Source organism: Bos indicus x Bos taurus, chromosome 3, assembly GCF_003369695.1.
Source record: "Bos indicus x Bos taurus breed Angus x Brahman F1 hybrid chromosome 3, Bos_hybrid_MaternalHap_v2.0, whole genome shotgun sequence".
NCBI lineage: Eukaryota > Metazoa > Chordata > Mammalia > Artiodactyla > Bovidae > Bos > Bos indicus x Bos taurus.
The window spans coordinates 16486464-16507397 of record NC_040078.1 but is presented as its reverse complement, the minus strand read 5'-3'; the positions used below and the strand labels follow the sequence as shown (position 1 = coordinate 16507397).

Below are 20934 nucleotides of genomic sequence, written 5' to 3'. Positions count from 1 at the left end.
CTGTTCTCAGAGGGCTACCCGATTCTCCAGGTGACAGTGGAAGAAAAAAAGGTTGGTGGCAAGCTCAGTTAGCATCCACATGCCACCCAGCCACCATCAAAGCCTCCATCTCCACTTCAGTGTCAGCCCTACGAACTAACATCATGTGTTTGGAGGGAAGTTGATGCTGGGGAAGAATCCAAAAAGCCTACCATACCTTTATGAAGGGGGAAAGGTATCCTGGGCAGGCAAATGGCACCCAAACCTCTGCACTAAGAGGAGCAGCTATCTCCTCCGTGTAATTGAAAGTGGGGAGGCCAAAAGTAGTCTAAGTCCGGATCTGCTTTAGGAAAGGGTAAGTTCTAGTTCCCTCGGCCCTCAGGCACTGACTGAACTGGGATACAGATCCAGTGGGACCCAGAAGCCCAGCCGAAGAAAGGGATGGTTTAGTCACTACAGAAGACAAGTACCCACACAGGCTTAGACAATTCCCTTCTACGGGAGGGCGAAGGAACGGTGAACGATGAAATAAAGGGGTAAGGTTCTGCGCTCCTGATCCCTTTGCCTATATAAAGATAATCATCCCATGTTTCCTTCACCCTAAAGGGTCCCCTATTTGTCCCAACCGCCGGCAAACAGAAGACTGAGAGTAGGGAGCGGCCCCCGCACCCTGAGGGCACCACTGGGGGTGGAGAGTTAAGGGGGGGCGCGCTACAGAGGAAAGGAGGGGAGCATGGCGGGCATGAGGCAGTGAGTTAAAGCGGGGAAGGCGGGGAAAACGGGGCGCGAGGGAGGGGAGAAAGAGTAAAAGGAGAAGAAATGAAGGGACACGAGCTAGGGGCGCGCGAGGCCGAAGTGAAAGACCGGGGCGCGCGCGCGGAGCGGGGGGAGGGGGAGGGGATGAGGTGAAGGGGGAGCGCGAGGCGGGGGCGCGCGGTGCCGGGGTGGGGGGAGGGGGACGCAAGGCGGGGGCGCGCGGGCGGGCGTCGGCTCGCGGGCGCTTCCCCTCCCCCCGCCCCTCCACCTTTCCCTTCCCCCACCTCCGCCACCACCGCCTCCTCCCAGCCTCCCTCCCTTCCTCGCTCCTCACCGCCCCCGGGCGGGCGGGCGGCCAGGCTGGCCTAGGCCAAAGCTCCTCACCTGGCGGTGGCGGTGTAACTCCCGGCTAGCTCGCCTCCTCAGGCGGCGGCGGCGGCGTCGAAAAAGGAAGAGGCGACGGCACAGTAGGTTCCGGACCCCGCTGACGGGACCGGGGGCGGGGGTGGGGGAGGGGGGCGGGCCGGACCCGGGCGGGCGGGCGGAGCAGACACTGCGGTACAGACGGGGGCAGCGGCGGCGGCGGCGGCTGCACCGGCGGCGGCGGCACCACACAAACAAGGACGCTGATTGGGCAGCTGCCAAGCACCTCGGCTCCGCCTCCCCCACACGCCACGACGCCCATTGGGCAACCTGAGCCGGCCTCCCCGCCCTTCTCTTCTCGGCCATACGAATAGGAGACGGGCTATCGGGGCTACACCCCACCCTTGAAGAGTGTGTGGCTGGAGAAGTGATGATTGGCGTACGTAAGACCCAATCCTAAAGGGAGGAGGGGGATGGTCTAGCGGGGGCGCGTTAATGGGTACCTCGGCCAGTCCCAGACACATCCGGGTCTTCAGCAGCCCATTAAGTGTCGGGGGTCAAAAAATCGCTTCAGGCTGCAACTTTACCTCAGAGACGTTTTGGTCCCCAGGCAGCCGCCGTACCCCAGTATCCCCAAACCGGGATTCCCCTTTGGCCTGCTCTCATTCTGACAATTCTAAAGATGGAGACTGGTGAACCGCGGTGGGGTCTGCGTTGGGTGGTGTTTCATCGCGACAGAATCCAGGAATTTCACGATAGCAGTAGCTTGAGGCGCTCGGGCCTTGCAGTCTGTTCGGGGCGTGGCCTGTCTCCGTCTGCCAAAGGCCTTGAGCTTCCTGGTCTTCATTGTACCCCAGCACGGTCCTGTCGTGACTGAACCACGACTGGGGGAAAAAAGACAGCTAGCCAGATTGCTGAGAAATTACGCCGCGCAGAGCGCTCGCAGCTCCTTCTCTCCGGATCTCTGGTCTGATCAGGTTCACAGTGAGGGAAACAGCCTCCCACTCCACCGACTACACCTAATCAACTCAAGGCCCAACTCCTGCTAGCCTCCCTACTTCCCCAAAGCAGTTAGGAGCACCTGAACCCAGCGTTTTTCGAACACGTACTATAAGTATTGTTCTTGAGCATCTGAGGGACCAAGTATCAGAGTCACTGTGTTAAAGGAATGGTAATAGCTAACGTTTTGGGCAGAGACTGAGGCACTGTGCTGTATGTGCATTCTTATTTTTTTAAGAGCTTTCCATGGATTATTTATTCCTTGTAACTCCGTGAGGTAGATACTGTTAGCCCCATTATACAGATTAAGGAAATGAGGTACAAATCAAATAAATGATTTGCCCAGAGTTACATATAAGTGGCAGAGCTGAAATTTGAAGCTGGTAGATGCAGAAAGGGGTTCAGAGAGGCTCTTCAGAGAGGCTAAGGAGCTTGCAAAGTTCAGACAGCTAATTAATGACTAATGGCTCAAACTCAGAAATAACTGGCTCCAGAAGCACTAAAATGTGTTTTTCAAGTCATTTAGAAGTCACGCTGTGCGATGGAAATGAAACTAATGAAGGACATGGGCACAAAAAGACAGGTGGACCCTGAACAGACACACAAAAATGTACAAAAGCAGGTAAAGCACGTTCTTTTTCATTGTAGCAGTGTCCGGGTAAAGGATATAGTCTCTGGAATCTGACTGCCTGGGTTTGGATCTCTCACCAGTTGTATGATTTGGGTGCAAGTTACTTAACGTCTGTTGTCTATGCCCTAGTTTCCCTGTCTTTAAAATGGGAATGATTGATGAGTACCTAGTTCATAGGGTAATTGTGAGGATTATAAAATAGTACATTTTAAATGCTCAGGACAGTGCCAAGGACTTAGTAAATACTCCATAAATATAATAGTAATTATTGTGAGAGTTTTCCTCACTTTTCCAACAATTTCACCCTCTTAGTTCAAAATTCAGTTTTGGTCGTTATTCTATCTGTGGTACCTGCCTTATACTACACTGAAAATTATTTCACCACTCCCCCACGCATTTTAATACCTTCATTGGTTTGGTTATTTCGCACGTGATAGAGGACCTATGTGATTATGTGATTGGACATTCTTCTTTGTGCTGGGCATAGAGCAGTACGTGGGACTAAGTCACTGCCCTCGTGGAAAGTACTGGCCCTTTTCCCTAACCTGTTGCTTTGTCCATTATCAGTTCAGTCCTTTCTGTGCTGTCTGAAAGGCCATTCTTCGAGGGCTGCGACGATACAAGAGAAACAGTGGTGGAAGATATAAGACTGAGAAAGATACTAGTGAGGCCCTAGAAAATACCTTTCAACAAAATTAAAATCAGGCTGTGGTGGGGCAGCTTTCAAACTGGAGTGATCAATCTCCAAGAAAGACAAGTAAGCAAGGCCGCTGAGTAGTGGGCATGTCCTTTGTCCAATGCAGGCTCTATCTGTTCGTTTTCTTTTTGGAGCTAATGTTTATTGAGTGTGCTTAGCACTTTATCTAGATTTCAAAATTAGTCTTTATTCAACCCCTCCCCAGTTCGCAGATGAAGAAAAACTGAGGCACAAGCAGTTAAGTAACTTGTCTGATGTAATAAAATTAGCAAGTGCCAGAGACAAGATTTAACTAAAATTTGTCATACTGGAGCCTACACACTCTAAAGTGAGGGAAGAGAAATTGGGACCAGGTAATTTGGATATATCCTTCCCCTCATTCAGTTCCCTAGGCCACAGGTCAGAGATGTCAGATTCTATGGTGAGTACTTGGCTGTTGGAATTCCGAGATACCCTTGTGGTTCAAGAATCCTGTAATTCCACCCATCTGACTACAGGCCTCATGAGGAAGCCCAAAAATGGGAAGCATAGGCTGGGAGGCACTCTAGATCAGGAAGACTGTATGCTCTAGTAAGGTAGGGACTGAGCCCTAAAATTCTCTCTGTAATTCCAGACAGTTCAGTGCATGGCTGGGCATGCTACGCTCACCAGAAACTTACGCTTTCAGGAAGGCAGTTGCTCCCTTGAAGGTTGTTAGGGATGATACAGGGAAAGTTTGACCCTAGGTAGTGAGATCTAATCAGAACCTGGGGCGATGTGAAGGTTCCCGTCTGAAGAAGTCATCTCCTAGTCCCTGACAAAAACAGATGGCATTTCCTAAGCCCCTCCTCCCTTCCTTTGCAGCTCCTTTAGGACTGCTCCAGACAGGGTGGGAAAGCATCCTCTGGCCTGAAGGTCCCAGAATTCAGTAGTACTACTGTCTTCATCCACTGATATCCACCCCCAGGAATTTGCACTAGAGGCTCATGTAAGTTATTTCCTCCATTGACACTCTTTCCCCAAGGCATTTTTGTTTTGCTGGTTAATTCCCTTTGGTAATTGATTTTGTAGCTCTGTTAGGAGTTGTTTCCTGTGTTTATTTCATTATATAGGAAAAAAAGGGAGAACTCCAAGTGGGGCCAAAAGGATTAGAAAAGTAGTGCCTGGCTGCCTGATGCCCACATATAGTGAGCTCCTTAATCCTTGTTCTTGTACTCCTAGTGCTGTTCCCAGGCTGAGACCCTGCTTGGAAGAGTACTGCCTGCAGTTAGAGCAGCTCCCAGGATGTGTGAGCATGGCCAACACCAGTGACTGGGGAGAGGGTTGTCATCCCTGTGGAGGTACTGGAGAAGTTGGGAGGGGGAATATGGGGGAGAGGAAAGAAGGCAGAGATGAGCTCAGGGCCCCCAGAGAATGGAGCCTTTGTGTGGGGTACAGATGAGGGACAAGGAGGGGATTGTGTGGGAGGGCCGGAAGTACCACACAGACTGGCACCACCATAGCCAGCACCGGATTCACCCCTCTCCTGCTCTGAGACTCCCTGTGCCCCAAGGGACCAGCACCAGACCTGGTCGGGGAAAGTAGTGTATGCCCAAAGGCAGCAAGGGATGAAAAGGTGGAGAGAAGGATGTGCAGCCAGGAGAAAAACAGCGGTATCCCCCAACCTTTATCCCAGAGAACAGGAGGCAGAAGAAAAAACACAGAAGCAGCTTTTACTATATTTACATCCAACAAAACTTCACAAGGAACAATCCTTATTGCACAGTCAGGGCCTTGGGTGTGTGAGGCATCCCCAAGATGGAGTGGACAAGAAGGATTAGGACTAGAGGGGCACCAATTTTTCCTAAGGGGAGCTTGGGACTCCTCTAGCTTCTAACTCCTGACTTTCAAGGAGCTACAAACCACTGGACCATGGAGCCCCATTTCCCTTCTCTCTCTTACTGTCCATAAGAACCTCCTAAGCAAGGGGGCTGTGGCTCCAGAATAAATAACTTAAAATACAAACACTAAGGTAGAAAGGCATAGAGAGCCTTAGGCTCCTTCGGCAATTCTAGGGGAGAGGGACCATCTCTGGTGGGAAATGACATCCCTCCCTCCCATTCAGGGCAAAGGCTCAGTAGCTGTGTATCTTTCCAGTTGTTTTTTAAAACAAAAACTTATAAAATGGCCAGGGCAGTGCAGATCTGTGGGTACCCTGGAGGGGAGTTCCTGGTATAGGATGGGGTGGAACAGAGATGCGCCAGCTCCCCCCAGGCCTCCTCCAGCATCAGCATGAGCATAGAGGGCAGGCTGGAGATGGGAAATTGTGACTTTTGGTAACAGTGGGTCCCACGGCCCCCACTCAGAGCCTATGCCTGGGCATGCTTCCTAGCCTATTCCCAACTCCTCTAGGAAAGAAACAGGGAAGCAGGGTCTCTCTAGAATCCTTCCTCCCTCATCTCCTCAGCCCAGACGGGAGAAGGAAGCTTAAGGGTCCCTAGCATTCCAGAGGCGCTCCGAAACATTTCCGGCAATCAATGGCCTTTGGGGTAGGCATCTGTGCCCGCCGCTGCCTCAGCTCCTCCTTGCCCATGCTGCTGGCCAGCTTGTTAAAGGCGGATTTGTACTTCTTGTCGAAGGCCACTAGGGAAGAGGGTGGAGGTAGGTCAGTATGTTAGGTCAATCCCCAGCCTCCCACACCTGGCCCTAGATCTAAGCCCTCAGCCCCCTGCCTGCTCCTTCACCTATATCCATGTGGTCCTTGCCCAGAGCAGCCAGTGTCAGGAATAAGATCTCACGGTAGATGCCCCTGGAGTGGAGTCAAAAGGGTGTAAGTGAAATAAGGCGGGAGGGAGCCCGCGACAGACCCAGGACCTCTCAGATGGGAACATGATACCTTTGTAGGTGCAGACCAGTGGGAGGGGGCCCTAGAGTTTCTAGCAGGAGCCCTATAGCCTTGTGCACCTCGTTGAGACCGACGTGGCGCAGCACCGATTCCAGCAACGCCAGGCTAAGGGATGCAGGTACTGGACCTGGCCATACCACCCGCTGTGGGATCTGGCCTGGGTGGAAGATAAGAAGGTAACCAAGATTATTGAGCCCTCTAAGCATGGGACCTACCCCTTCCCATTCTGGGCCAAATATGAGACTCACTGTGGACCCTCCAGAGCACATAGAGAGGTGGGCAGCTATCGGGATCAGGGGTCAGGACATCCCACAGCAGCCGCACCTGCACGGATGCTGGATCAGGCATTATCCAAGGAGCTGGGGCCTGCAGGGAGCCAAGATAAAGGAGACAGGCTCATGGTGTGGGAGGCACAGGACGGGAAACGGACAGGCGCTATTCCAAGGGACAGGGACATTACAGGACACAGCTAAAGAGAAGAGAGAAACTCTTGTTCCCCATGGGAATACAAGTTCTCTGAGAGCAAGGACTTTGTTTTGTAATCTGCTACATCCCTAGTTCCTAAAACTCTGCCTGGAACCTAAAAAGCGCTCAATAAATATTGGTGCAATGAATAGAGTGATGAATAGATGAACATTAACGAATTAGTATTGGGGTAACAGGCACTACACTAGGTACCTAACAACAGCCCAGAGAGGGGGCATTATGCCATCTTACAGACGAGAAAATTGAAGCTCAGAGAAGTGAAGTGAAATGGCCAGGAGTCAACCAGGTATAAGCGACTCCAAACCTGTGCTCTGTCTATAGCGCCAAGGACACAGAGGACTGAGCAACAGAGCTAGGAGATGAGGAGGCAGGGACTGTGTCAGGGCACCGACCTGGTGGGGCGGGGGCCCATCACGGGAGGCCAGCACCAAGCATGGCAGAATACTGGGCAGGCGCAGCCGCTGGAAATACCACAGAAGGTTCCAGAAGATGATGGGGTGAGCGGCAGGCAACTCAGGCAATGCCAGCACCTCACTGCCCTCGTTCTCTACCAGTGACTCCAGCTCCTTCCGCAGCACGAGGGGGCTGAGATACGCCCATGCCCCACTCTCAACACGCCGGGAGGCAGTCTGTCAGGCACAAAGCGGGAGGGCAGGGAGGGCATATACCACAGCCCCATCCTCAGAGCCCTGCTTCCCACTGAGCCACCACGTCCAGCAGCTTCTGGGACGCCCCTTGCCCTTGGTACCCATCTCTCCTCAGCGTCACTGGGGCTACCCACAGGGCCACACACACACACACAGCTGGGCTCTGGCCCAGCCCTTACCCCCATGTGCCCGTTGCAGAGCTGCGGCTCATCCAGGGCTAGGCAAAGCCTGCGGTCACTGAGCACAGGGCCTGGGCCCCCAGGGACAGGAGCGTTGCTGCTGCCGCTGGCACCAGCAGGAGCAGGCTTGGGGCTGGGGGCGCTGCAGGGAGATGGCGCGAAGGTCAGCCCTCAGGCCTCTGCTGCCCTGCCACACCCGCAGCCCCTGCCCGGTTTTGGGCACCTGGGTCGGGAATCAAGGGTCTGGACGCTGAGCAGGGGCACAAAGGGGCAGGCGCAGAACGGACAGGTGGTGTTGAGGTTGGAGTCGTCAGGCGCCCAGCCAGCCATGATCTCCTCATCGTACACCAGGGAGTCACAGGCGCGGCACAGCGAGCAGCTAGACAGCAGAATCTGTGGGCGAAAGGCCCCAGAAAGCAGGCCCCTTTTGGCCTCAGGGCTCAGGAGCCCCTGCTCCTCACCCAGGCTTGAACCTCCGCAGCCCAGCCCAACCTCCTCCCACCTCCCACCAGCCCCTGCCTCTGACAGGATGCCTTGGGTGTGGTATATATGTGAGCCCCAGCAGTCTGTGTGGGAGAGGTTATCCTCACTTCCAGGGAAGGTGGCTGGAAGGATCCAGGGGTGTCACTGAGGCGCTCTGAGGAACGACGAAGGCTCACACTGCTGAGAGAAGATTCTGAGAGGTCCCACTCACTGCCCAGAGAGGCTGAGCTCTGCCATTATGAGAGAAAGCACAGTCAGCCAACCCCATGCTGCTCTTTATCCAGGAAGCTGGCTCAGCCACCCTTCAAGGCCCACTTCTGGGCACTGTGGGTTCGCAGCCCCTCCCCAGGCCTCCAGGTGCTGAAGTGTCTGGACCCTGCCCTTAATGGTTACCTCGGATGCAGTGGATCCAGGGCGCTCCCGGGGGTGCAGAAGGCTGTCCATGGGGCTGCGACGGGCTGAGGGAGGCAGGTCAGGGGGCAGCTCAGACGGGGGGGCACGAGAGGTGGGGGAGCGGCGGGAAGGAGTGAGTAGCTGTTGGAGGCGGGCGCCCAGCCCTCTTCGGGGGGTGCTGGCCTCATCTTGACGCCCACCAGCCTTGGGCACCCGCCCACTTGGCCCTTCCAGGGTTTCAGTGGACTGGGTGCTCAGGGCTGAGCCTGAGTCCCCTGGGCTGCCTCCAGGTGCCGACTCTTCCCCGGTCAGGCTCAGGTCTGAGAGGCTTCCATCATGCCAGGGTATGGGTGATCCCCGGGGTTCCAGGACCCCCAAGGCCTCTATCACTGCAAGGCAGAAAAGAATCAGGGAAGATGGAGTCCAGGCCCTCCTTGGGACCTGAGTAAACACAATTCCTGGCTATGCAATCTGGCACCACAGGCCCTACCGTGATGACAATCCGGGCAAGATTCCCCCAGAGCCTACAGTACCTGGCACAAAGCACCACCCCTCCACCTGGCGAGTGGTTAGGGAAGCTGACGGGCCGAGGGGTGGGGTGTGGGATGAGGGCACTCACTGTGGGCCACACCAGCCTCCACGGTGGGCTGTGCCCCTCGGGCACTCCCCAGGCTGCCACTCTTCACCAGGCGCCCCATAGGTGAGGCGGGGTCCCGCAGGCTTCGCCCGGCCCAGGTAGTCTGGCGCTGAAGCGGGCGGGTAGGGGAGGGGCGCTCCAAATAGGGCTCTGCAGAAGACAGGGAGGGGTCAAAAGACAGCCAGCTGGAAACCTAGCCCCCAGCTCCAAAACAGAGCTCCTCCGGGGACCTGGGTTTGCAAGGCTCCTCCCAGGCAGAATTTTGTGTCTTCTGTTGCCAGCCAAGCGTAGTCTCTCCATTCTCAGCACACTGAATGTCAGCCACTGGACCAGCCCCAGCTCTCCAGGCCTGTCCCCTGCCCGTGTCACCAGTCCCTACCCACCTGTCTTCGAGCTGCCTGCCTCTTGGGCTGCTGTCTCCACCTCCTCCCGCTTCTGCTGCCGCTGCCGCTGTTCTCGCAAGGGCTGGCGGAACTGAGCAGCCCCCAGGACCACGTTCCGGAGCTTGGCCCAGCGCAGGCGCCCACCCGGTGTGCCAGACGGCCACTTGCTTTCCAGCACAGCCTGCCAAGCACAGTGTTCACCCATGCGGATGGCCTGTCTCCATACCCTGGGCCTCAGCTAGATGCCAACTGCCTGACCTGGGGGCCCAGCGACCACCTTTCCCTCCAGACATCCTGCCTATGATTGTCCTGCCAAGGGCTCAGCCAGGAACAAGAGCCCAGAAGAGAGAGTGGCAGTGGCCACCCTGAGGGGTTGTAGAAGAAGAAACGGTGGAAACAACCTGTCTGTAGACTGCTGTTTATAAACTGTGGGCTTTGAAGAAATCAGTTCATTTTTTTTTGGCCATTAGTTTCCTCATCTAAAAAACAGGAAACAGTTTAGTGTCATGGTGAAGGGCCTGAATTCAGGAAACGATATGCCTGTGTGTGTCCTAACCCCTTAACTTACTATGGTACCCCGGACAAGTTACTAACCCCCTGCAATCTCACGGCCTCATCTGTAAGATGGGGACAAGAATTGTTCCACTTCAAGGAGCTGTGGGAAAGGTAAGATGGGTTTATGTGGATGCTGTTTTTGGAGCAGAGCCTGGCATACTGGCTTCCACAATCAGCTCTTCCTGGGAGGTGGTGGTACTTTCCTAAGCTGCTTGCCAGGACTGCTGTGGGTGAGACTCAAGCAGCCCAGTATGAGACAAGCCTCTGCAGGTGCTGAGACACTAGAGGAGGACTGTGCGATAGTGGCCGCAGGACCTTGTTGGACTGTACGGGCCCGATCTCCACTGGGAGGGGAAGGCCACAGGTGTCGGGGAACAGCGCCCTCCTCGCACACCCCTGCCACCATCCCACCCCTCACCCCAAAGGCAAGTGACTGGGCACCTTGTTGTAGTAGCCATAGGTGATGGTGTTGGGCACGATGCCCGCCCGCCGCATGTCCAGCATGACCCGCACGGACAGCACGGGCTGCCCGTAGTGCGAGCACAGCTGCATCAGCACCCGGTAACACACCTGGGCCAGAGACACGCGGGATGAGAGTGGGCCCGCTCTCGGCCCCAGTCCTCAAGCCGCAGTGAGCGCCCACCTCCAGCCTCCCCAGTGCTCACAGAGCCACCGCCCTTCCTGCGGACCCTGCCACCCCGCAGTCCCCGCCGCGACAACCTGAACACGCTCACTAATTCAGTGAGTGTGACGGAGCGCCTGCCCAGCTCCTGGACTGGTGCCGTGTTCCCCGTCGGCTGCAGCCCCCGGGGCGGGGCCTGGGCACCCACCTCGTCAGGCAGCACCACCTTGCGGCTCTCCATCTGGCGCAGCACCTGGTAGGCCGTCTGCAGCGCCCGCACCCGGGAGGGCGCCGAGCGCACGTAGGCAGGCAGACACAGGAACCACAGCCCGTAGCAGTGGCCCAGCAGGCACCGGGCCCACAGCTCAGGCACAGCTGCTGACTTCTGTGCCATCCGCTGCGCCACCTTCATCTCCTAAAGAGGGCGGGGGACACACCTGGTGAGAATGATGCCAGGGCAGGTCTTGAACAGTGTGGGAGAAGCAGCGCCCGCCCTGAGAAAGGGTCTGTGTGCTGAGGGGGTGGCAGGGACAGTGCCCACAGCCCTGGATTCCCAAGCACAGATGCGTAGCCTGGGCGTGGGCAGGTGTCTCAGCAGAGGCAGCAAGTCCCTGGATTTCCAGGGTCCTCAGAAAGTGAAGATGAGGACGATGACAATGGTAACAACAGTGAGGGTTCATGTCTCTCTTTCGTGCCAGACATATTGAAACCTCCCAACAACTTTATGGGATAAGTACTATTCTACCCATTTTACAGATGAAGAAACTGAAGCAGCAGTCCTTGGCCTGAGTCAGATTCCTCCAGGGGCCCGCCTGCTGGTTACCTGTTTGGTGCGGCGAGGGGCAGGACTGCTGGGGGCGCTGCGGGAAGGGCCTGGCACAGGCAGAGCCCCAGCTTGTTCTTGAGGAGCCTCGAACAGCTCAGCCCGTAGCTCGGGGAACCCATCGTAACTGGAGGGGCGGAGAGAGGCCATATGGAGTGCAGTTGGTACTAAGTCGGCTGATCGGGCCTCAGAGCAAGAGAGGGGGCGGGAGGCGCTCACCAGTACTGGGGAGTGGATTCACTGCCCTCTGGCGCTGGCGGCTCCTCGGGAGGCATGATAAACACGGTGAGCTCACTGCCTGACAGCTCCTCCAGCTCCACCAGGGGCACGGGCTCAGGCTTCTCCTGCTCTGGGTGGACCTGAAGCAGGATGGTAAGAAAGGGGACAGCCAGACAGTGGGCACAGAGCAGGGCCAGGGATCCAGAAGACGACATTTCCCCAGAAAGCACAGCCACAGGGAAGGAGGTGATGGGCCCAGACTCTGTCAGGGCCCCGGAGACACAGCCAGGGGACGAGGAAGGGGCAGAGGGGCAGGAAGACTGTGTCTATGAGGCCAGTCACGTGCGCTGCACAGGGGCGCCAGCCTCACCATGTGTGAGACAGTGTTTACATCTGGGGTGACAGAGCTCAGAGTAGAGCAGAGGGCACAAAAAGAAGGGATGATCCCAATACCTTGTCGACACAAGAGTCAAAGAATTCAAGGGCAGCATGCCGAGCAGAGCCAAAGGAGCATTCCTCGATGAACTGGGAGAACATCTGTGTGTGTAGCAGCTGGGAGTACAGCTTGTGGCTGGAACGTTCTCGGGACTTGAGGAAGCCTGATGGGTGAGAAGGGGGCCAAGAGGGTGGTCACTGGGGGCTCTACCACAGCCACCCGCTTCTGAACCCTTTTCTTGGCTCCCTGCCAACTTGGCATCCAAGGCCATAAAAGCCATCCTCTCTGGCCCCTCTGGCCCTACCCGCCAAGCTGACCAGCTCAGCTGCCCTAGTACCACGGTCCCATGGCATCCTTCCCTTTTATCTGTGGGCATTGAGGGCCTCAGACTGGGGAGTCACCAAGAGGAGAGTTTTGCCCTTGGGCTGGCTCACCACAGGTGTCATCGTGTCCCCACCAAGCCCTGGGCTTCCCAGAGGCCAGTGCCACAGCTGACTCACCTTTGTACCCTTATCCCCTCACCAGGCCCAGAAGAGCACATGGCTCAAAGCTGGCGACCACAAAGATGCCAGCTGAGTTTAGAAACAAGTAACTGTGTGATTCCGCATGCCCCCTGACTGCCCCATGGAGCCCAGCCCCTGGTCACCCATCCCATGATACCTTTCCCAAGCACAGACAGGTCAGGTCGCCTTTACCTTGCAGGAAGAAGAGGTTGTCAACATCGCGAGACCCCTCAGAGGGGGCCTGGGTGAGTGGGCGCAGGAAGTCCCGGTAGCCCTTGAGCAGGCAGGCCATGAAGCGGAGGAAGGCTCCCTGGACCTCGCGCTCTAGCCGGGCCCGGCGGCCACACACTGCCTCATAGTCCGTCAGCAGGAATTCCAGGGAGGCCTCCTCCTCCGGGCCAGTATACGCTGGGGACCAGGACAACCTGAGCATCAGGGCCAGCACCCATAGGGCTTGCTCAACCCTGCTCTCCATAGAAGTCAGGTTGCAACCCTACCACCTGCTGCCCCACCACTGCCAGCTTCTAACAGACCTAGTACCAACAGTAACTAAAAGTTGCCTTTAGGTAACAGTTTCAAGCCTCCCCAGTGGCAAGCTCAATCTTCCTGACATATTCAGGAACATTAATGTGACGTATGCCTTCCTCTAACTTAAACTGGAACTTGAATTCCTCTCACTTCCACCCAATGAAAGCCTAGTTCTTCTAACCTCCTCAAGTAAGGTCCAGCTCTCCACAGGTCTCCCCAAACTAGAGGTTAAAGGTCAATAATGGTTTCCGGCCTCCCCCCACCACCCAGGCTCCTCACTCTGATCCAGCTGCTGGTACAGATGTGTCAGTGTGGCCAGCAGAACCTTGTAGGGTCTGCGGGGCAGGGTCCGAGGGGAGAGGGGCTTCTTTTCCTCAGTCCTGTGAGATAAACAGAAGGAAGAAAGGGTGATGGGGTTTCTCGTTTTCCCTGAGGCTCCTTTTGACCTGCCCTCTTCTGCTCCCATCCTCAAAACCCCCAGAAAAGACCCAGCCCTCTTACTGGAAGAGCGTGTTGGTATCAAGATCCACACAGATGACATCCACAGGTGGGTCATGCAGATCGAAGTAGCTGGAGTGGATACCCACGATGAAGGGCACGGGGGCACTCAGCACATCTGCCAGCACCAGTGGGCACAGCGGAATGTAGGGGCACTGCCAGTGCAGCGGGAAGATCATCTAAAGCATCGGGGGATGAGGACCAGTGAGCAGGGCACAGGGAGGCAGCAGAAGAGGGGGCATTGACCTTGACCGGTGGTGCTTGTCGTGAGAAGCTGCTGGAGCTGAGCTCCAAGAAAAGCTCCTGACAGAAGCCGTACATCCTGTAGGCCATGCCCAAGGATAAGACTGAGGAACCCTCCCCAAGAAAGGAAAAGTAAGGAGAATCCAGGTGGGGCCTAGGGCACAAGAAAGAACACTCTGGGTAAGGCAGGCTGGGCAGAGCGGCACTCACAGAGACAAGGGCCTCGCAGACGCTGGTGAGCAGATCTGGCCGCAGCGAGTGGACTAGTAGCTTGTGTTCCGTGAGCACAGCAAGCAGCAGTGTGATCGCCAGCTCCGGGCCCAGGGTCTGCAGCAGCTGCAGGAAGCTGGCACCACTGGGAGCAATGCCAAGGTGGGGGAAGAGTCAGCAGGAGGCCCTTCCCTCATCGCTGGGCACAGACACCACCTGGGCCCAGCCTGCACAACCCTTCACACCGGTGCCCACTTGCCTGGCACCCACCCTGCCCCTGGTCATCACAGCCTTGCCCCCCAACCTGAGCATATACCTGAGGGGCAGGGGTGAGGATACAGGCTGGCAGAGGAGCAGGTTGTCATAGGGAGACATCTGAGAAGCAGAAGAGCCACAGGTCAGGATGGTAAAGACTAGCCCCTGCCCATTCTCCCCCTGCCACCTAGCCGCAGCCCCAGCCCTCACCTGCACCAGGATGCGGGGTCTCTGTGGGGAAGGGAAGGGAACATTGTGAATGAAGTGGGAGATGTGCCTGGGGGAGAGAGAGACACAGTCAGAGGCAGGCTCCAGGCTCTCCATTCAGTGCCTTTGCTCTTTTCCTCTGCCTGTCCCCAGGGACCTCACTCCTCCCTGAGCTCTACCTCAAGACTGCTGTCAGCCACCGGAGCCGCCATCATGCACAGCACTGGTGCACATCAGAAGAGATTCCCTCTGGGTATGCACAGGCCCTGGCCAGGACTTGGTAAGCAAGTGTAGCCTGGGTTTCAGGCCCCACTCACCCCTTCAGCCAGGGGCACTTTTGCAATGGACCAGCTCTCCAGCCACACACTACAGCCCCGTCCCTGACTCCTCTGCGCCCCCCACCCCCCCAGCTCCATCGTCTTCTCCTCCATTCCTCCTGGCCTCGTAACCCTACCCAGCATCAGGGAAGCCCCATGCTCACGCTTCCAGGGGCAGACGGTGGGGGCCGGAGACGGAGTAGCGGTAGAGGAAGGTGAGGAAGGCGCGGAAGGCCGGGAAGGCAGGCCAGCGGGACAGCACAGCGATGGCGCGGCGGCTGCGCACAGCCCGGCCCCCCAGTGCCCGGCCCCGCTCCACAGCACTCAGCAGGCCCAGGGCCCGAGCCTGCCGCTCCGACAGCCTGGCCCTCGGGAACGCCTCGTAGAACTGCAGGGCAGCACCGTACACCTGGCAGGGGCAGAGGGGCAGTCAGGCGGGCTCCGCAGAGCCCAGACCCCTGACCACACTCCACACACCCACCTTATCACCAGCTGCACCCGTGAGCACAAAGGTGGAGAAGACGGGCACGGGGTACTTGGTCTGGGCAGGCCAGCACTCGATAGTGGCCCCCATGGGCAGGCAGAAGACGGGCACTGACTCGGGCAGCGGGAACGCCTCATTGTCCTCCTCTGGGTAGCGGCCCAGCAGCTCTGCACCCCCGACAGAGGGGGGGGTCCCCAAAAGGAGTAGGGTCCATCAGACTCCGGGGGAAAGAACCAGGGGATCCCAGAGAAGGGCCATGTGGCAAAGGGGAGGTGAGTTCTGTGGACACTGAAGGTACCCGCCGAGAGGCACCAGGGCAGAGGGACACAGAGTGTCGAGGGGCCAGAGACAGAGGGGCTACTCACCTGCCTCATACACCAGTGTGTTGGCCTTGGCCAGGCCCACCTTGTAGCACAGGTACACTGCTGGGCCCCACTGCCCCAAAACGGCAAGAGACAAGCAGACACACAGCTGACAAAGGTTTCTGGGGGTTATTTTCTCCACCACCCCTAAGTGGTCTTTGTCTTTCGAACTCCTATTAATCCCAGTCCCCCAAGACCAGTGTCACACCTCTGGGCCCACCCCCACCACTAGAGGCCTTGGTCCTAGGATGCCCTGTGTGCCCAGTGTCCACCTCTTACACGGAGATGGCATGAATCTAGGCTCCTGGCCCAGGGCCCCACTCACCATGCCGGGGTTGAGGTTGCGGGGCAATCGGCAGTAAGTATGAGGAGTGCCCTCGCCCTTGCTGGGCAGTACCAGGCAGAGGTCAGTGATGCCCAAGGCATGCAGCCCTGCCCCCTCTGCTGCCCGCCGGTAAGTGAGGTAGGTGCGGGGGTGCCCAGGGCCTGGAGGGGCCAGGTTGGCTGAGTGGCTATAGGGTGTCGTATCTAGCACTTGGAAGCCAGGCTTGGGACGTTCCTTCCCCTCATACAACACCCTGGGCACAGAGAACAGAGAGAGATGTCAGGAGTCCACAACAGAGGAGAAAGCCCCCAGTCTTGCTAGATCTGCCTTCCTAGTCCTAGCTACTCAGCCTAGTCAAACACTGACACCAGGGCCCACTTCTTGCTGAACCCACCCTCCAAAACCCTGTGCCCCTCTCTGCCCTTGGCTCTATTTTTTTTTTAATATTTATTTGGCTGCTCCAGGTCTTAGTTGCAGCACTCGGGATCTTTAGTTGTGGCATGTGGGATCTAGTACCCTGACCAGGGATCGAACCCAGGCCCCAGCACTGGGAGCACTGAGTCTTAGTCACTGGACCACCAGAGAAATCCCTAGGCTCTACTTCTTGATCAGTAACAACACCTCAGGCCTTCCATGGCTCTCAGCGCTCATTAATAAATACCAAGAAGAAAAGTTACCATTTATTGACTCTGTGCTAAGTCCCTAATATGGATGATCCTGTTTCATCTCCCTATGAGGAGGTATTATTTTCCCCAAATTACAGCTGAGGAAATAGACCCAGAGGGGCTCAATAACTGGCCAAAGGTCACAGAGCTAGCAAGTAGCAGCACTAGTACACGCACCCAAATCTGTGTGAGGACTAAGTACACACAACTTCAGGCTCTTCTCCCTGGCCTCACGACCACTCTTCCCATTCCCATTGAACATCCCTCATCCCATACCCCTACGTCTCCTTGCCTCACCCCAGATCTCCTAGCCTCCCCTGGTGCCAGCAGGGGTAGGTAGGTGCACACACCCCAGCTCAACGAGGGGGGGCTTGTCACGACCCCTCCGGTAGCAGATGACAGGTTGAGTTCCACCTAGGAGCCCAGCGCTGAGTTCCAAGGGGTGGCCCCCCGCGGAAGCCTGGATGCATGTATAGCCCTGGGGCACCTCCTCGCCCAGGGCCCTAGCGATGACTGCCACATCTGTGATGGGCTCAGCTGGCCGGGGAGGGCGCAGGGGTCCACTGGGTTCAGGAATCCACGTTTCCTCAGGGATGGGTGCTCCGTTCCCTGCAAGTCCAGCTATCACGAAGTAATCCACCAGCCGGGGGGGCCGCTCCTCCGCCATGGCCCCCCCCTCACTCACTGCATCTGGAATGGTCAAGTTGGGCAGAGATGAAGTATGGAAGGTTTGTGTTGCCATGGCAGCCGGCAACCAGGGAGTCTCCTTTTTGCTTCCCTCCTCTTCCTAGTGAAAGTGAAGTCGCTCACTCATGTCTAACTCTTTGCAACCCCATGGACTGTAGCCTACCAGGCTCCTCAGTCCATGGAATTTTCCAGGCAAGAGTACTGCAGTGGGTTGCCATTTCCTTCTCCAGTACTTTCAAGGAAAAGCAGGATCAGTGGCCAGCCAATCCTGAACTCTCCCGCCTGTGACATCACCAGGCCCTAACAGCCCACCACAGGTCCTTAAAGAGACCAGGACCCTCCCTCTTGGTGGTACCAGCCCTCTTTCCAAAGAACCCACTGCACACAGCTAACCTAGGCTCTGGGTTCTGACATCACATGGTTTCTGTATCCCTTTTAAAGCCCCAGCCCTCTTCACTCGCTAACATAACAGAGATCACAATCTTTTCTGTAATGGCCTACAATGACATTCATTCTGGCCATGATATCAGGCCTATTACAGTCTTTTTATGGATTTCTGGCCTTCTTACTCTAGTTGACATTCTAAGAATCTCATGAGCCAGCTAATATTCTTAAAGAGCCCACCTCTAGGTTTTTGTGAGGAGGCCACAAAACCCAGGCTTTAAGTGTCTTTTCACCAGACTCCAGTGTCCTTTTTCCTAACCTAGCTCCACTAACCTGACCAAAAAAAAAAAAAATCAGTACCCTCCAACCTCCAGGATCCTTAGGTATCCTCAGTTAGGTCCAAAGCAGTTGTGGGAGACAGTCCCCACCATCCCCAAGCCCTCCTCCATGAAGCCCAGAGACAGAAACAGGCCCACAGCGGCTTCTCAGTAACTCTTCTCACCTGCCTCCATGGCCCAACCCCCGGGAGTAGGAGCCTCAAGGGTCCCCGGGTGCCCTGAGTGTAGAAGCTGGGAAACAGCTTGGTGGGTGGCTTGCAGCAGAGGACTGGAGGCGTGGGGGCTGCTTCAGAGGGGAAGGGAGGTGACTTCCTGAAACAGTGGAGGGGAAGCTGCAGCTCGGCGGAAGTCAGCCTATGGGTGTGTGTGTGGTGCTGGTGGGGGTGTGCGGAGGTTGGGGGGGTATTGTCAGAAGGTGCCAACACAGCATCATTCCAAGTTGGAAGCTTAGCCTAAAGGACCCGGAGCAAGGCAGAGGCAGCTCAGATTAGATCCAGCATGTACAGTCCTACTTAACCTCCCACCCTTGCCGAGAGAAGAGGGGGCAAGGGAATCTCATGGACCCAAGCTGGCTCTCCTTAACCTGGCCTCTGGTCACTCACACACACACCAACTCCAGCTAAATTTAGTCTCCACGTCTGCGAGGTAAAGCCAGGAGTCAGCGTCAGCCTCCTGATTTAGCTCTGGGACCCAGCCGCGTGCCTCGTCCACTGCAGGCGAATGGGAGCCCTATGTCCTCTGCCCCAAGGAGCAGGCAGGAACCACGAGGTGAGACCAGCTGAGGGGCGAGTGGCTCCCATCGGCAGGACCTGCGCACCCGGGCCTCTCCTCACCAAGCTAGGGAAGAGCCCAGCAGGAAGGCAGCCCTTTCTCCCTAGGGAACGCAAGAGGCAGGGACACCACTCCGGGTCCCGGCGCCCACGAGCCGGACAGCGGGAAGTTCGCGTTGGGGCAAAGGGCGCGCCGAGCGGGAGGAGGCTGAGGAAGGAGCAGGAGGGCAGAGGAGCGGACGCGCAGGCGGCCGGGGACGTGACGGCAGCAGCGCCGGCCGCCGCGTGACCGGAGCGGGAGGGAGGGGTGCTCAGGCTCGGGACCCGCGGGAGCAGGAGGGGTGCAGGGCGCCGGGCACAGCTAGCTAACTCCAGACTGCGCCCTCCCCTCCACTTTCACTTCCCCAGGAGAGAGGAACCGGAACCAGATGTGCAGCGCCAGAGAACAGCTGGGGAGAGCCCCCGCCCCGCCCGCGCTCCCTCCCTCCCTTCCCCGCCCGCTGCCCCGCCCGGTCCAGCCCCTACCTGCCTGCCCCGAGACTCCCCGGCCGGCCGGCCCGCGGGCGGGTGGCTCGGAAGGCGGGCTGGCGGGCCGGCGGACGGCGAGGCTACCCGGCCCCGGACATGGCGCACCCGACTCGGGCGCCGCTCCCGCCGGGACGGCGAATGAAGGAGGAAGAGGCGGCCGAGGGCGCCGGGGCGCAGGGCGCCTTGGAGGGAGATCCGGGCGATCCCAGCGTCTCCGCCGCGCTGCGCCACGCGGGGACTGTGCTGCCGCGCCTCTCGCTCGCGCCGCGCGGTCCCCCCAGCTCCTGCCGCGCTGAGGGCCCGGTGCTTCTCCGCGCGCCCCGCTTTCTCCGCTCCCCCCACCCCCCCTCCGGGACCACGGGCGCCGCCGCTCCCCCCACCCCCCCCCTCCCCGGCCGGCGGCCGTGACCCTGGCAGCGCCTGCCCAGCGCCCGACCGCCTGCAGCGCGACCCCTGGCGGCTGGGAGGGCCCCTTGCACCCAGGGAGCTTCCCACCACCCAGCCATTGTCGCCGGACACTGACCCTAGGCGGCCCCTGAAGTCCGAGGCGCGCTCTCGTCCCGCCCTCGAGCCTACTCAGATGTGGCTTGCCTGCCTGGGTGAAGGCCCTGAAAGTCTAGTGTGCGGAGACCCAGGTGGCTGCCCCTATTTCCAGCTTTAGGGCACACTGCATTCCGTTCCAGCCTAAGCCAGAAGTTCTCAGTTCTCATTTTTGAAAATGACAACAGTTTTGGAAAGAGGAAGAGGAGCCCGGACTGTGGGCTGTGGGCAAGTAGCAGAGGCAAAGGTAACGGAGGAGGGGCACCACTCTTCTGTGCTGTGTGAGGGAAAGAAGAGGGCAGAAGCTCAGAGGACTAGCACCCCAAGCCAAAAAGAGGAAACCATCAAAACAGGTTAGCTAGCACTCAAGCCTCTGAATGAGTGAGTGGAGAAGAGTGGGAGGGTGAAGTGAGTTCACGCAGGGTGAGGGGCAGAAGGAGAATGAGAAGCCTTGGGTCGTAGGCTGGCTGGGTACATCGAACTTCCAGGTCCTCTAGGCTTAGTAGTTTTTAAACCCTCTCTCCTTGGAAGCCTTAGCACTGAGGCCAGATACACCTCTGGAGAGGTGGGGTCATTCTACCAGAAATATCCAGAGCTGAGAGCTCAACCAGCAGTCACCTTCTCACCTCCTGACTTGCTGCCAGGGTCTCAAGTTTGAGGAAGAGCAGCAGCAGACAAAGCCCCTGTCCCCTGACGCCCCAGCAAGGCCCTGGGCAGGTGAGAAGGCAGCTGTGCTGCCACGGGGTCTACACCCGGCCTGCAGCCCTATGTCCGGTGCTGAGTACAAATTCTGAGGCTTTGGGGGCCCCTCCACAAACCACATGGTGTTGAGAAGATGCAAAATGCATAATAGGGGACTTCCCTGGTGTTCCAGTGGGTAAGACTCCATGCTCCCAATGCCCAGGCTTGATCCCTGATCAGGGAACTAGATCCCACATG

At 57.5% G+C, this 20934-nt stretch overlaps 2 protein-coding genes and 1 long non-coding RNA gene across 10 annotated transcripts in view; 1 reads left to right on the top strand and 2 right to left on the bottom strand.

Moving 5' to 3' along the window:
* The window catches only part of GATAD2B (GATA zinc finger domain containing 2B), an 83924-nt gene extending 82585 nt beyond the window's left edge, over nt 1-1339 (bottom strand). For 3 of the 4 annotated variants that reach the window (XM_027532848.1, XM_027532818.1, XM_027532829.1), the window contains exon 1: nt 1120-1203. The gene's annotated coding sequence lies outside the window, so the exon portion shown is untranslated. Of the gene's footprint in view, nt 1-1119 lie in introns of all 4 variants that reach the window. The other variant, XM_027532838.1, reaches the window with a different exon arrangement.
* On the top strand, nt 1117-9505 carry LOC113886539. 3 transcript variants are annotated; one of them, XR_003509464.1, is made up of 4 exons: nt 1338-2719; nt 4269-4392; nt 4626-4744; nt 9395-9505. It is a non-coding gene; the product is annotated as an uncharacterized LOC113886539 (long non-coding RNA). The 3 variants fall into 3 exon arrangements; XR_003509465.1 differs by lacking the exons at nt 1338-2719; nt 9395-9505 and adding an exon at nt 1117-1202 and having other exon boundaries at nt 4626-5102; XR_003509463.1 differs by lacking the exon at nt 9395-9505 and having other exon boundaries at nt 4626-5102.
* DENND4B (DENN domain containing 4B) lies at nt 5097-19550 on the bottom strand. 3 transcript variants are annotated; one of them, XM_027532786.1, is made up of 28 exons: nt 19453-19549; nt 17099-17438; nt 16084-16336; nt 15762-15831; nt 15394-15563; nt 15077-15321; nt 14599-14665; nt 14450-14508; nt 14134-14278; nt 13684-13859; nt 13462-13562; nt 12847-13062; nt 12169-12314; nt 11716-11855; nt 11497-11623; nt 10882-11088; nt 10493-10621; nt 9497-9677; nt 9096-9263; nt 8477-8865; nt 8191-8313; nt 7824-7993; nt 7601-7742; nt 7167-7403; nt 6537-6654; nt 6280-6445; nt 6128-6192; nt 5097-6026 (listed from the first exon to the last, which is right to left on the bottom strand). In XM_027532786.1, exons 2-28 carry the CDS (start codon nt 17413-17415, stop codon nt 5881-5883), a joined length of 4473 nt encoding a protein of 1490 aa, XP_027388587.1. In that variant the 5' UTR covers nt 17416-17438; nt 19453-19549; the 3' UTR covers nt 5097-5880. The 3 variants fall into 3 exon arrangements, with proteins under 3 accessions (XP_027388587.1, XP_027388595.1, XP_027388606.1); XM_027532794.1 differs by lacking the exon at nt 19453-19549 and adding an exon at nt 18322-18973; XM_027532805.1 differs by lacking the exon at nt 7167-7403 and having other exon boundaries at nt 19453-19550.
* Nucleotides 19551-20934: the final 1384 nt, after the last annotated feature.